At 36.6% G+C, this 12,828-nt stretch overlaps 1 protein-coding gene across 2 annotated transcripts in view; it reads left to right on the top strand.

Annotated features, from left to right (window-relative positions):
- The window catches only part of VPS45 (vacuolar protein sorting 45 homolog), a 68,036-nt gene that overhangs the window by 21,742 nt on the left and 33,466 nt on the right, over window positions 1–12,828 (top strand). For both annotated transcript variants that reach the window (XM_082832560.1, XM_082832561.1), the window contains exons 11-13: window positions 6,415–6,573; window positions 6,778–6,885; window positions 7,684–7,805. In XM_082832560.1, coding sequence (XP_082688686.1) covers window positions 6,415–6,573; window positions 6,778–6,885; window positions 7,684–7,805 — 389 coding nt within the window. The remainder of the gene's footprint in view (window positions 1–6,414; window positions 6,574–6,777; window positions 6,886–7,683; window positions 7,806–12,828) is intronic.

Raw genomic sequence — 12,828 nt, 5'->3', positions numbered from 1 at the left:
GAAAAGTACTTCTGTCAACACTTAATTTTATCTCTGTGTTCTTAAATCTTCACAAAGAACTTTTAGGCTGACTTTATATTTTTAGTTGTATTAAATATGAATTTTTTTAATCTTTTTTTTATTGAAGTATAGTTGATTTACACTGTTGTATTAATTTCTGCTGTACAGCAAAGTGATTGAGTTATACATATATCAACATTGTTTTATATTCTTTATATCATTGTTATGATATACCATTATGGTTTATCATAAATTCTAATTCTTAAATAGATAATATAAGTACTTGATGAAAGAGATACATAGTAAAAACTGAGTCTGTTAGTTTCACTTGTATTCTTACAGTTATTCTGTGTGTGTGCAAGCCTCTATGAGTGTGTATATTTCCTTCTCTCTCTTTTTAAAATTCAGATGATACCATACTGTACACATAGCTCTGCATTTTGCTTTTTCACTTAACTGTGTATCTCAGAGATTGTTCCAGACCAGAACTTAAACACTCATTCTGTTAAATCACTAAATAGTATTCCTTTGTAAAGATACATCACAATCTATTTAACTTGGCCAACTTACTTTAAACAACACTATTAATAAGAGTTTATAGTTGGTTTGTGGGCCTAATAGAAGCATTCCTATGAAAACTTTTTATTTTTCTCAATAAAATGATTTTTTTTCCCTTATTAAGTAAAAACAGAATTGTGTCCTGTAACTAAATTTAAATTTCCTTATGTTTCTTTATCATTTTATTTTTCCCTTTAAAACAATAGAACCAAACTTAATCACTAGCCAATTTTAGTATCTTTATTTGTATCTCACCATATGGAAAGCAGTTAGAAAAGGCTACTGTAATTCCTTGCCTGAAATCTTATTTTTTGTTCATTTTAAAAGAAAAACAGATACTTTAAAATATGAATTCCATTTGTGATCCACTTTATATTTTTAAAAATTATCTTTTGAAGGTTTTCTTGCCCAGGGTATTAGGGTTTTACAGTGAGCAGTTGATTTGGACTCCCCTGTCATAAAGGATTTCTTTGACAACATGATAGAAATAGTCAATAAAGAGAACTTTTAATAATGAGTAGATGCCAGGGGCCTGACCCCTAGATGGGTTACAGCATTCCTTGTCTTGACCTTAGGTGATAATAAGCGATGAATTGACTTTTGAGTAATGATGAGGTTTGCTTTATTGAATAGTAACTGTATCATGGTGAGGCAAAAAAAGCTCATACATTGCTAAAATTTAACCTATAAATTGCTGCCACTTCTAACCAGTTACCCTACAGGGTAACAAAAAATTTGATTCAGAAGAATTTCACTAGAACCAAACTATAGTGTACTATCATTGAGACATATGCATAGCCTTGGAAAAGACTCACTTGATTAGTAAGGAAGATTTTTTTTCATACCATAAAGAGAAAAATCTTCAGAAAGTAAATAATTTCTCCCCCTTTTGTTGTCATATTACAGCTTTTCATTTGGAAGGAGGATCTAGTCTTTTTATATCCTTCTTTCCTGACCTTGAGTAAAAGATCTCAAATCATCCCATTAATAACACGTAGTAAGGACAACAAATATTCATTAGAGAAATGAAGATAAAGAGTTCTGTTTGAAGCAGTATAGAATAGTGGCTGATAGCTTGAATCTTTGATGGCTTGGGTTTGAAAATGATTCTTAACCACTCCAAGTCTTAGTCTCTTTGTCTGTAAAATAGGGGGAAATATCAGTACTTACTTCAAAGATTTTTGTGAGGGTGTAATGAGCTAATACATGTAAAGCACTTAACACGGTACCTGGTACTTACAACATTCAATGAATATTAACTATCGCTATTTTCAGTACTATTGTTTGATGGTACATTCTCTTTTCTTTATGGCATCCGAGACATGTTTTTTAATTCACTCATGATCTTGGAACTCTCCCTGATTTTAGAAGGGTTTTTTTGCTTCTCGTTAAAATTGTAAGAAAATTGTTTTGGACACATTGAGCTGACAATTTTACTTTTACCAACTAAGAGTAAAAATGATCCTTTTCTCTCTAACCTATCATTTGACTAGTATTTCAGAAACAGTGTTGACCAACAGAAGACCTACACCAAAGCTAAATTTGACTAGTCATTAAGTAAAAGAATACTGACTCATGTATTTACCAGTTAGTGGAATTGGGTCCTGCCTACTTTCTATCATTTTTCCTAAATAAGCTCTTTATAGTCCCATAACACTGTTCTCTCAAACGGTTAGATTAGACTCATTATTTAATCATATCAGCATGTTGAAGACTTCTACCAATTTCATCTTGCTGTTCTAATCTGTTGGCTTATAATGCTATTCATTGAGTGTTTTACTACATTACTGTGATAGTTGATAACAAGGTACAGATCCTGTTCTTTAGGTTAAATTAAAGCAAAAAAAAATGGGGACTATCTTTAATTGCAGACTTCAACTGTAATTTGTACAATGGTTTAAAGTATAGGCATGTCATTACGAAAGTTTTTTCTTGTACTGCTATATCATAGTTTTGGTAGAAGAAAACAGAAAAGTATAAAAGTAGTCAGCCCAAAATAATGGAAGAATCCCTAAATATCAGAAGAGAAGAATGTTTTTTAATCAATGCCTTTTGAATGAACATTAGCTCCTTTTTGAAACTTGACCTTCAAAGATAGTGTTTTTGCATTTCTTTTCTTATTCCTTCATTGGGCCTACACTAATGTTAGAATTCAGTGGAAGAGTTTTGAATCCCATCTTCTTTTTTTTTTTTTTTTTTTTTTTTGCAGTACGCGGGCCTCTCGCTGTTGTGGCCTCTCCCACTGCGGAGCGCAGGCTCCGGACGCGCAGGTTCAGCGGCCATGGCTCACAGGCCCAGCTGCTTCGCAGCATGTGGGATCCTCCCGGACTGGGGCACAAACCCGCGTCCCCTGCATCGGCAGGCGGACTCTCAACCACTGCGCCACTAGGGAAGCCCAAATCCCATCTTCTTAAGTAGACAATAGTTTTCTGTTTCACTCTTTATTCAGCCATTGTTATTATGTAACAGTATACTTTTCTCCCTTGATTATCTCAAGGTTTATGGGAAATTTAATAAGAAAAGAGATACCAAAAAGTTCATTATATAATTCAGTCATATTTCCAACATATAAATACCACTGTGTAACACATACCTCCTATGTAATTAAAGACTTTAAGATTCTTTTTCTCCTCTTCTCTGGTTAGTACCCTGGAATCTCAATATAATGTATGTCACTGTCAGTCAAGTTGATGAGTCAAGTAGCCATCAGGGAAATAGTTCAAAATTAAGTCAAAGGATAACATGGGATCCAGGCAGACAAAAAGGCCCTGCTTCTTCAAGGACTTATATAGCTGAAAAAGAAGAAAGAATTCAGCTTGTATCTACAGGTTTCTTTTCATGAGGGAATAGATAAGTCTAACTGGAACACTGACCTGAGCCATGGGTTGGGTCCTAAGGGCTCAAAAGTAAGCAAAGTACTCTACTCAGCGTAGTCTTGGGCCAGATCTGGGCTATTGGATCAGAAGGCCTCCCATTGAGGGAGAGCTAAGAGTCAAGCCGGGGACTCTAAATACCAGTACCAAATCTCAAGGATTAGAAGTGGATTTTTTAAATGGGAAATAGAGCCAAGAGTCAAGATTCAAGGAAAGGTAATTAGAAAGGAGCAAATAGGAAGGGTATAAACTGATTACTGCAAATAGCCTTTGACTGTCCCCATACCAGTTTTTGTGGGTTTACAGTTACTTGAGTATCTCAGATTTGCTTAGAAGTACAGGGACAGGTCAGTCAGAAATTGAGTAGATTGGAGGTAAAAAGAGAGTGACTGCAAGGGCAGAAAATGAAACATTGTGCCTATAAGAAAAGCGACAACAGAGATCCCAGATGGATGTTTTAAACTTATGCCAGGTTGACTGAGATACATATGAAATTGTGTATTTTTACTTGATAATTAATTGGTATCCTGAACTTTCTCCATATTATAGTAGAAATTAGTGGAACATTTAAACAAATATTCTAAATAGTCTGTATTTAGTCACTGCTGTGTGGAAATGTTACCACAAAAGGAAAAAGAGGTAAGGAAAATTTTATAACTGCAGGGTTTAAATCTGTAGAAGAGAAATTCATTCCTTTTTGATCCTGTAAGGATGATGGTAATGAAATGTTCACCTAAAAAGCAACAATAAGAATCCTACCCAGAGAACTTTGTACTTGAAAGCTACCTGGGAGGTTCCCCATTTCATCATAGTCCCTCTTTAGTGTGAAGAAAAGAGTTCTTAGTCATGAGACCTGGTTGTTGTGAAGTACTAAAAAGACAATGTATGTAAATGCATCTTGTAAGTTGCAGAGTACTATACAGATGTTAGTTGTTATGTCCTCAGAATCCAGTGCCCTCCAAGGCTCTTACTAGTCTTTCAGCCCAACTCATTTCTTTCTCTGATTTCCATATTCCTATTAATAGCATCTCTTTCAGTCTCTCAAACTAATTCCAAAATTTAGTTTTTAAGACCTTTTATAATTGATCCCTCAGTAACCAGATGAGCTTCTCTTCACTTTGTGTCCCCTGTCCCCCATTGCACTGATTTTCAGTTTTTGGTTTTTGCGTGCATATGTTTCTGTTATAATACCACATATGTGTTCCTGAAAAAGCTTCACATTCTGCAAAATCATGCACTAAAAATAAACAAAGGTTATGGGAAAATAGGGTTATAAGCAGATCACTTAAAATTTATATAACTAAAAAAGAGAAAGAAAAATCTATATAACTTTGTAATCAGAGCCCTGATAAAATAATAATCCTAATTAAAATGCTAACACAGTTAAATTTCGCTGGCATTTGCACCTAGAAATGCACTCAGACCATCCTTTGTGGTTACTCCTGGGGCTCATGTTTTATTCTTCGACATATAAGGTCTCAAAAATATTTGCTTCTCATAGAGACTTGTGTCATCAAAATTAAAAATACGATATGGGGATATCAGTCAGTTTGGGGTTGTTTTGTTTTGCTTTTTAACACAGAAATATCTTTGCATCCTTTTCATTCGCACTTGCCCTTTCCCCACATAGCTTAACATTGTGGAAAGCACAGCAGTTCTTAAAGCTACAAAATCAGTTACTTCTAAAAAAAACACTTCTGTAGGATTTTCATCTTTTTTCCTTAACATATTGGTAAAGCTTCCTCTTTAAAGAGGAAACTTGTGCCTGATCTTTTCTAAATATTAACTTGCTGAAAAATTTACATGTAAACCAATATGCCTTCTGTGTTATTCCCATAGTTACCAATCTCGTAGAGCTAAGTGCATTAAGAAACATACTTTATAGCAGAATGGAACATACTTGTTTTACCCCCCTTTACCCCATTGTCTATGAACTCACTGAGGACAGAAACTGTCTCCAACTCATCTCTGTGTCCCCTCCAGTGCCTGGCATAGTGCCTTTTGCTTATAGAGTGATCAAAAAGTATTTGGGGCTTCCCTGGTGGCGCAGTGGTTGAGAGTCCGCCTGCCGATGCAGGGGACACGGTTCGTGCCCTGGTCCGGGAGGATCCCACGTGTCGCGGGGCGGCTGGGCCCGTGACCCATGGCCGCTGGGCCTGCGTGTCCGGAGCCTGTGCTCCGCAACGGGAGAGGCCACAACGGTGAGAGGCCCACGTACCGCAAAAAAAAAAAAAAAAAGTGTTTGTTGGCTCTAATTAATTTGTTCTGCATAATAAATATAAATCTATAGTATAGGGAAGTCCCTTAATGTGAGGACTGATACAACCTAAACATGATTTTGTCTAGCTTCCTTTGCTATCAGTACCTGCCCTCTTAAGAGCTTACGTATTCAGTTTAGAGATTATACGCTGTTACATATTCATATCTCTGTAAGCCATGTTGAGACATATTGTTATATATGATGCTTCCTGGAGATTAAGCCCAGTCCTCCTATGTAAAATTCTACCAAATTGTCTCCATTTCACTGGTCGGTCACTGACACTAAAAAAGGCAGTAGAGTTTTACAAGTCAACTTGTCAGTTCTCTTCTGTGCTGTATTGATTGAAGTGGTAGAAATAGTGGTGGAAATAGTATGTGTTCCTTATTTCAGTGAGGAAATTGCAACCATTCCTACATGAGACCCTGGACCATCTCAATCAAAGGAAAGAAAAGGGGAAATAACCATAGTTAAATTCATATTTGTCTTAAAGCAATTACAGTGAGAATTTATGTCCTTATTTAATTCTTCTCTTAGGCAAAAGGCATTTAATTTTCTGTAGTTGAAACAGTTGCTAAACCTATGACTTGTACATTGCCATAGTAGTGCTCTTAGTCATATGTATTTTAGTCAGATGTATCACTACCATTCAATAATTATTAGAACTAAGATATTATACATCACCCAAGTGAAGGGAGAATAAATATTAGTTCTCTCTTTTTTCAGAATGTAAAGAGGCTCCTGCAGAACCCCAAAGTGACAGAGTTTGATGCTGCGCGCCTGGTGATGCTTTATGCTCTACATTATGAGCGACACAGCAGCAATAGCCTACCAGGATTAATGATGGACCTTAGGAATAAAGGTGTTTCTGAGAAGTATCGCAAGGTAACCAGATTTATATTAATCCCATCAAACAGGAACCAAATTCTAGTATTATAGCCTTAACTCTGACAAATGATGTCATACTGTTTTTATTCACAGAAATGTATAATTCTGTCCTCTCATGTTTTCATTTCCTTAATAAAGTTATTTTCTTCCTGTTCCACAAGCAATAAGAGGTTGTTTCTCTTTTTTTTTAAAAAAAAAAAGCTTGTGTCTACAGTTGTTGAATATGGTGGTAAACGGATCAGAGGAAGTGACCTCTTCAGCCCCAAAGATGCTGTGGCTATTACCAAACAGTTCCTCAAAGGATTGAAGGTATGATATCTTTATGCTTTCCTAAATGAGAAACAGTTGAAGTCCCTGAAGCTGAGAGTGAATGAATATGATCTTCAAAGTAACTTCAGGATTGCTGCTGATCTAGTACTATGTCAGTTAAATGAAATTAAAGCAGACATCCTCTTGAAAGCTTTTTCTTTAAATACTTTCTGTATTGGAACGCATCATCATTGGCCCAAATAGCTGAGAAGGGAATAATGAGATATTTCGAGGAAATACCCAAGAGTAAAAAGGCAGACAGTTCTGTTAGTCATAGCTATTTTACTCCATTTGTTTAAGATTTGTTAGGTTGTTTTTCTCTGATGGAAATTAAAGATGAAGCAAACAATTGTAGATCTCTTAAAAATACTAACCTATTTTCTTAAAATGGTCAAAAATTAGTTTTAATCTGCTAGCCTTTCTTATGTTTCCTGAAATTTTTCCATTTTCCTGAGTGTTTCTAGTCTCCTTTGCTACATAGTCCTTTTATTTGCTCTACATATCATATATTTCCACAAAAGGAAGGGTGTCAGTGAAGAGATAATAAAGGATTTAAGCAACTGCATTTAAAAAATTCCTTTATAATAGCTAACCTTAAATTACAGAGTTTTTACATAAGATTAGAACCTTTCTAATTGATGAAAATAATTAACTATAAAATTCTCCTAAAATTCCTGCTTGACTCTTGTCCCGTGAAATCTCTATTGAGTACATGTCCTTTTCTGATATGAGTATCATTAACTGTTATATTGCAATTTCCAAAAAAAATGACATAAGAACCATTTCCCCCTGTCTTAGGGAGTAGAAAATGTATATACTCAGCATCAGCCTTTCTTACATGAGACCCTGGACCATCTCATCAAAGGAAAGCTCAAGGAAAACCTGTATCCTTATCTAGGCCCCAGCACACTCAGAGACAGGTAAGATAACAAAGATATTAATAGTAAAAACCAGACACACTAAGAAAATAGGAAATTTAGGGTAATGTAAAAGACTACGACAAAGGTTATATCATTCTAATCTTCCTTCCCCAGTTGTTTCAGTTCTAAGACTCTTTTGGTTTTACATGTGTCAAAGTTAGATTTAAATTCCCCTACTAAGCCTGAAACATTGTTTCTTTTAGAATAAAGAAACAGATGTTTTGGAGAGCCCCAAATACTGTGTCCTGTCCTTTAGTCTCAGACCAGTTTACCTGTGCCGTTTAAGGTTCAGTTCCATGGCATCTAGCATTTGGAGTTTCAAACATTAAGGCTGAAAATAGATTTGCTGCTTGATTACCATCCAGAGCAGGTTGTTACTATTTTTGGTGAGGACTGGACTTTGCCAAATGTGGCCAGTGTATAAACTGAGACCTAATTGACAAAGGCCTTTGGTCACACAGGAGAAAAGGATGGCTTTCTTTTTGGGTATTAACTGAAGGAAGCAATTAATTGTCATTTTAATCCAGTGGTTTGTTAGTTTTAATAAAAACAAAAGTTGTCCAGAACAACTTACATAGGCCAACCTGAAATTTTAAATATACACAAATTCTACCTAGTTATAAATTATATTCTTGTGTATTTTTTATTGGGACTACATATTATAAAGAGCCTAATATATGTAGCTGAACCCTATTGGATAGATTAATGTGAGAATTGTTACTGTTGGTATAATTCTTATATTATTTTAGCTAATCATAATCTAAGGCTTCGGAAGAATAGTGTTTTATAAATGTAATGAATTTCTGAAAGGAGAAAAATATTTTGAGGTACATAAATAACTCTTGTATGATAAAATATATTTTTTCACGTTTTTCCTTTAAAAAAAAAAAACTCTGTAATTTGGTAACAGAACAGAAAGAAAAAAAAAAAGAAATCTTTTTAAAAATCCAAGGTTGAGAAGCAGAACATCTGGGGTTAAATTCAGAGAGTATACTCATTTGGCATCAAAATTTAGAAATGTCAGCTAAGAATGAAAACCAGCCCAATGCTATTCACCTATCTGAGAGGCTTTTTGAAAAACAGTATAACTCTATTAAATAGCCTTCTAATTAACATGATTAAAGTAAAAATATTAATTTTCTTATGAATTTCATATAAGAATTATTGAATAAGAAATTAGCCACTTATTGCTAAAGGGACATAATAGACCACCAGAAGAATATTGTGGATGATTAGTTATGAGAGCAAACCTTTCTAATTTGGGGAATTCATTTCCAAACAAAGTTCAAAATGAGGCTCTTCCAACAAAACACACATTCATCAGTTGTCAGCATCTGTGGGCATTTGTCACTATTACCTAAATGTATATATAGTTAATTATTCAGTTACTTCATCCTTTTATATAACAAATATTTGAATGCCTTCAATATGTCAAGAACTGCTGGGGAAATAGAAGTGACAGGAAAGACAAGGTACCTGCCTTCAAGGAACTTACATGAAGGAGACAGACAGTAAACTAGTAAAGAAATTTGAATATAATTTGAATGAGATAAGTGCTATTGAGGAAATAAATAGGGTAATAACCTACAAAGTAACTTTGTAGAGGTAGGGAAGGCTACTTTAGATGGAGAGAACCTCTCTGAAGAAGTGATACTTAGGATGAGCTTTGAATTACAAGAAAGAACCAATCTCATAATGATTAGGAGGAAAAGCAACACAAATAGAGGGAACACCAGAACAAAGTCCTTGAAGAAAGAGAACTTGGCAAGTTCATGGAACAGAAAGAAGTCCAGTGTGGTTGGACCATAACAAGTAAGAAAATAAGTTGAGAAGATAAGTAGGGCTGGATCACATAGGGTCTTACAGGCTCTGGTAAAGAGGTTTTTAAAATTTTTAAATGTCATAGGAACCCACTGAAGAGCTTTAAGCATTCAAGTGACATAAACTGAATTATGTATTAAGAGATCACCTGTGGGGAGAATGGATTATTGAAGACAAAGTTAGAAGCAGAAAGACTACTTAGGAGGTGGCTGCAATAGTCCAGGTAAGAAATGAAAGTGCTTTGGATAAGGAACCTAGGAGAGAAGGTAGAATCAATAGACTTATTTAATGGAGTAGAGTAATGGGACAAGGGTAAGGGAGAAACCAGGAATAACTCTCAGGTTTTGGGGGGAAATCAAGAGTTTTGTTGTTAAATTGCAGATGCCTGGTAGATAATCAAATGGAAATGTTCGATGCTAAATTGGGAGTCAACAAGATTTTGGTGATTTAAAGTCATGGGACTAGACTAGATCACTTAGGGGAAAAGAAGAGGACGCAGGACTAAGCACTGAATAGAGAATTGGAGTCAGCAATGGAGACTGAAGAAGAGACAGAAAGATAGGAGGAAAACCAGAAAAACTTGCTGTCATAAATATCAAGGAGTGAGTGGTTACCCGAGACCAGTCTTCTGAGACATAAAAAAGGTGAGGACAGGGCTTCCCTGGTGGCGCAGTGGTTGAGAGTCCGCCTGCCAATGCAGGGGACACGGGTTCGTGCCCCGGTCCGGGAAGATCCCACATGCCGCGGGGCGGCTGGGCCCGTGAGCCGTGGCCTCTGAGGCTGTGCGTCCGGAGCCTGTGCTCCGCAATGGGAGAGGCCAAAACAGTGAGAGGCCCGCATACCGCAAAAAAAAAAGGTCAGGACAGTGAAAAATCCATCAGACTATTCCCCAGGTTCAGTGAGTTTGGAAGCCAAATTAGAGAGGGTTACAAGAGATAAGACAAAATGGAGATAACAAACAGTATGTAACACTTTTTAAGAAGTTTTGCTTGAAGGGGTCAGAGAATGGGATTGTAGCTAGAAGAGATTGTAGGCTCAGGGGAATGAGAGATTCTAAAGCATACTTATAACCTGATGAGAATTATCCTAAAGCAGGAGAAATAGGTAACGCAGAAGAGAAAGGGCAAGACTTGCAGAAGTGAAGTCTTTAGGAGATCTAGAACACAAGCAGAGAAGATTTTGATAGGAGCAGAGGTACTTCTTTCACTGTAACAGCTTTTTTTTTTTCAATTAATTTATTTATTTTTGGCTGCATTGGGTCTTCACTACTGCGCGTGGGCTTTCTCTAGTTGCGGCGAGCAGGGGCTACTCTTTGTTGTGGTGCATGGGCTTCTCAATTGCGGTGGCTTCTCTTGTTGCAGAGCACAGGCTCTAGGCGCATGGGCTTCAGTAGTTGTGGCATATGGGCTCAGTAGTTGTAGCTCATGGGCTCTAGAGCACAGGCTCGGTAGTTGTGGCGCATGGGCTTAGTTGCTCCGCAGCATGTGGGATCTTCCTGGACCAGGGTTCGAACCCATGTCCCCTGCATTGGCAGGCGGATGCTTAACCACTGTGCCACCAGGGAAGTCCCCACTGTAACAGCTTTGATGTTGAGAACATGGGGCCATCTTGTTTGATTACTTCTATTTTCTCAGTAAAATATGACGTCAAGTTATCAGGTAAAGTACAGGATAAAAAGAGAAAACATTGTGAAATTGATATCTTGTAGGCTTGTAATCAGATTTACTAGGGAAATGTAGTAGGACTTCTAGGCACGACTGAGTGCCCCCTGGAGTTCTGTGGTCATTAATTTAAAATACAGCCCATGAACCTAGTTGTGTGGTTTTCTCTAGCAACTTTTAGCTGCACTAGATTAAATGAGGAGAAGGCTGATAGCTGGGTCCAACCAGGATTTTAGGAAACAAAAAAAGAAGGAGGGTATTGGATAGTGAAAAAAATATTGTTGAATGAATTGGAGGTATCGATGAGGTCAAGGAAATATTACAGTAGCAGCATTAGCATAAGTGAATTAAAAGTTGAGGGAGTGGTTATTAGAGAAAGAGGTCTTCAATTCAAGATTTCATATTGTGGATACTTGTAATGCAAAAGTTTATGTTATAATCATGGATATTGGTGGCTGTGAGGGATGAAAGAACGAATCATTGTGGGTGAGGAGACCAGGATGTGAGATGAGTAATCCATGTTGGTGTTAAAGTCACTGAAAATCTTGAAAGGAGCAGGAATGAAAAGGAGGACAGTAAACCAGAGCTGAAGTCTTCAGGGAATAAGAAAGTGACCAGGAAAGGAGGTCAGGAGAAAACAGTGCAACTATATCATAAGCTTCTAAGATAGTGGAAATTTTGAAGAAGGCAGAGAAATGGTTATGAAACCATAGTAGGGGGCACAGGGGATACCTATGCCACCTCCTGGCCCTGTTTAACAGAAAGAAGAAAGAAATTGTTAATAATGGTTACCTCTGGATACTGAGACAGTGGTTAGTTGTATACATATCTATCCTTCCCACTAGGTAGTGTATTAAGTATTGTAATCTTGAAGTAAGAACTATGTTTTATTAATATTTGGGTTTTTCACAGTATTTAACACAGTGCTTTGCATATAGATGTTCAATAGATATTGTCAGATTTCTTATGTAGGCATCTGTAGTAGTTGATACGACAAGATTTACAGTTGGGAAATGTAAACTAGAGAGTAAATTTGATTGATGTTACCAGACAATTTCGACTTTCGCAGTTTGCCTGTACAGTATTTTGGCTCTGTATTCACTTAGACCCACCCTCAGCTCTAGGCACCGTCTTCACACTGGGTTATCACATTTAAAAGAGTCATTGATTTTAGTCATCTTTATGGTTAACTTAAGTCTCATCATGATAGAACTTCTCCGTTTTTTCGTTATTGTCATATTAGAAGATATCAAAGGAGATCTGGCAAGAACACAACTTTGCAAAACCAGGAACAGTTGTAGGGATGTTTTAGCCCTTAGCTTTAAGTTAGTGGTTAACCTGTTTGGCAGTATAGCTATATCCACAAATTGGGTTTGCTCTTTCTCGGCAGATGGGACTCCCACATATCCTATTTATCAGGCTAGAGTTTTTTTTTTCTCGCTCCAGAATTGCTTCTTACCCCTGATAAAAACAAGCAACTTAAACATTTGGTGAGAAAAGGGAGCTATCTGGTCATGCATTCCAGAATTAGTCAATTCAAA

Source organism: Leucopleurus acutus (assembly GCF_964270905.1).
Source record: "Leucopleurus acutus genome assembly, chromosome: 2".
Taxonomy (NCBI): Eukaryota; Metazoa; Chordata; class Mammalia; order Artiodactyla; family Delphinidae; genus Leucopleurus; species Leucopleurus acutus.
Note: the sequence above shows the minus strand (reverse complement) of the source record. Positions and strands in the feature narration are given on the sequence as shown.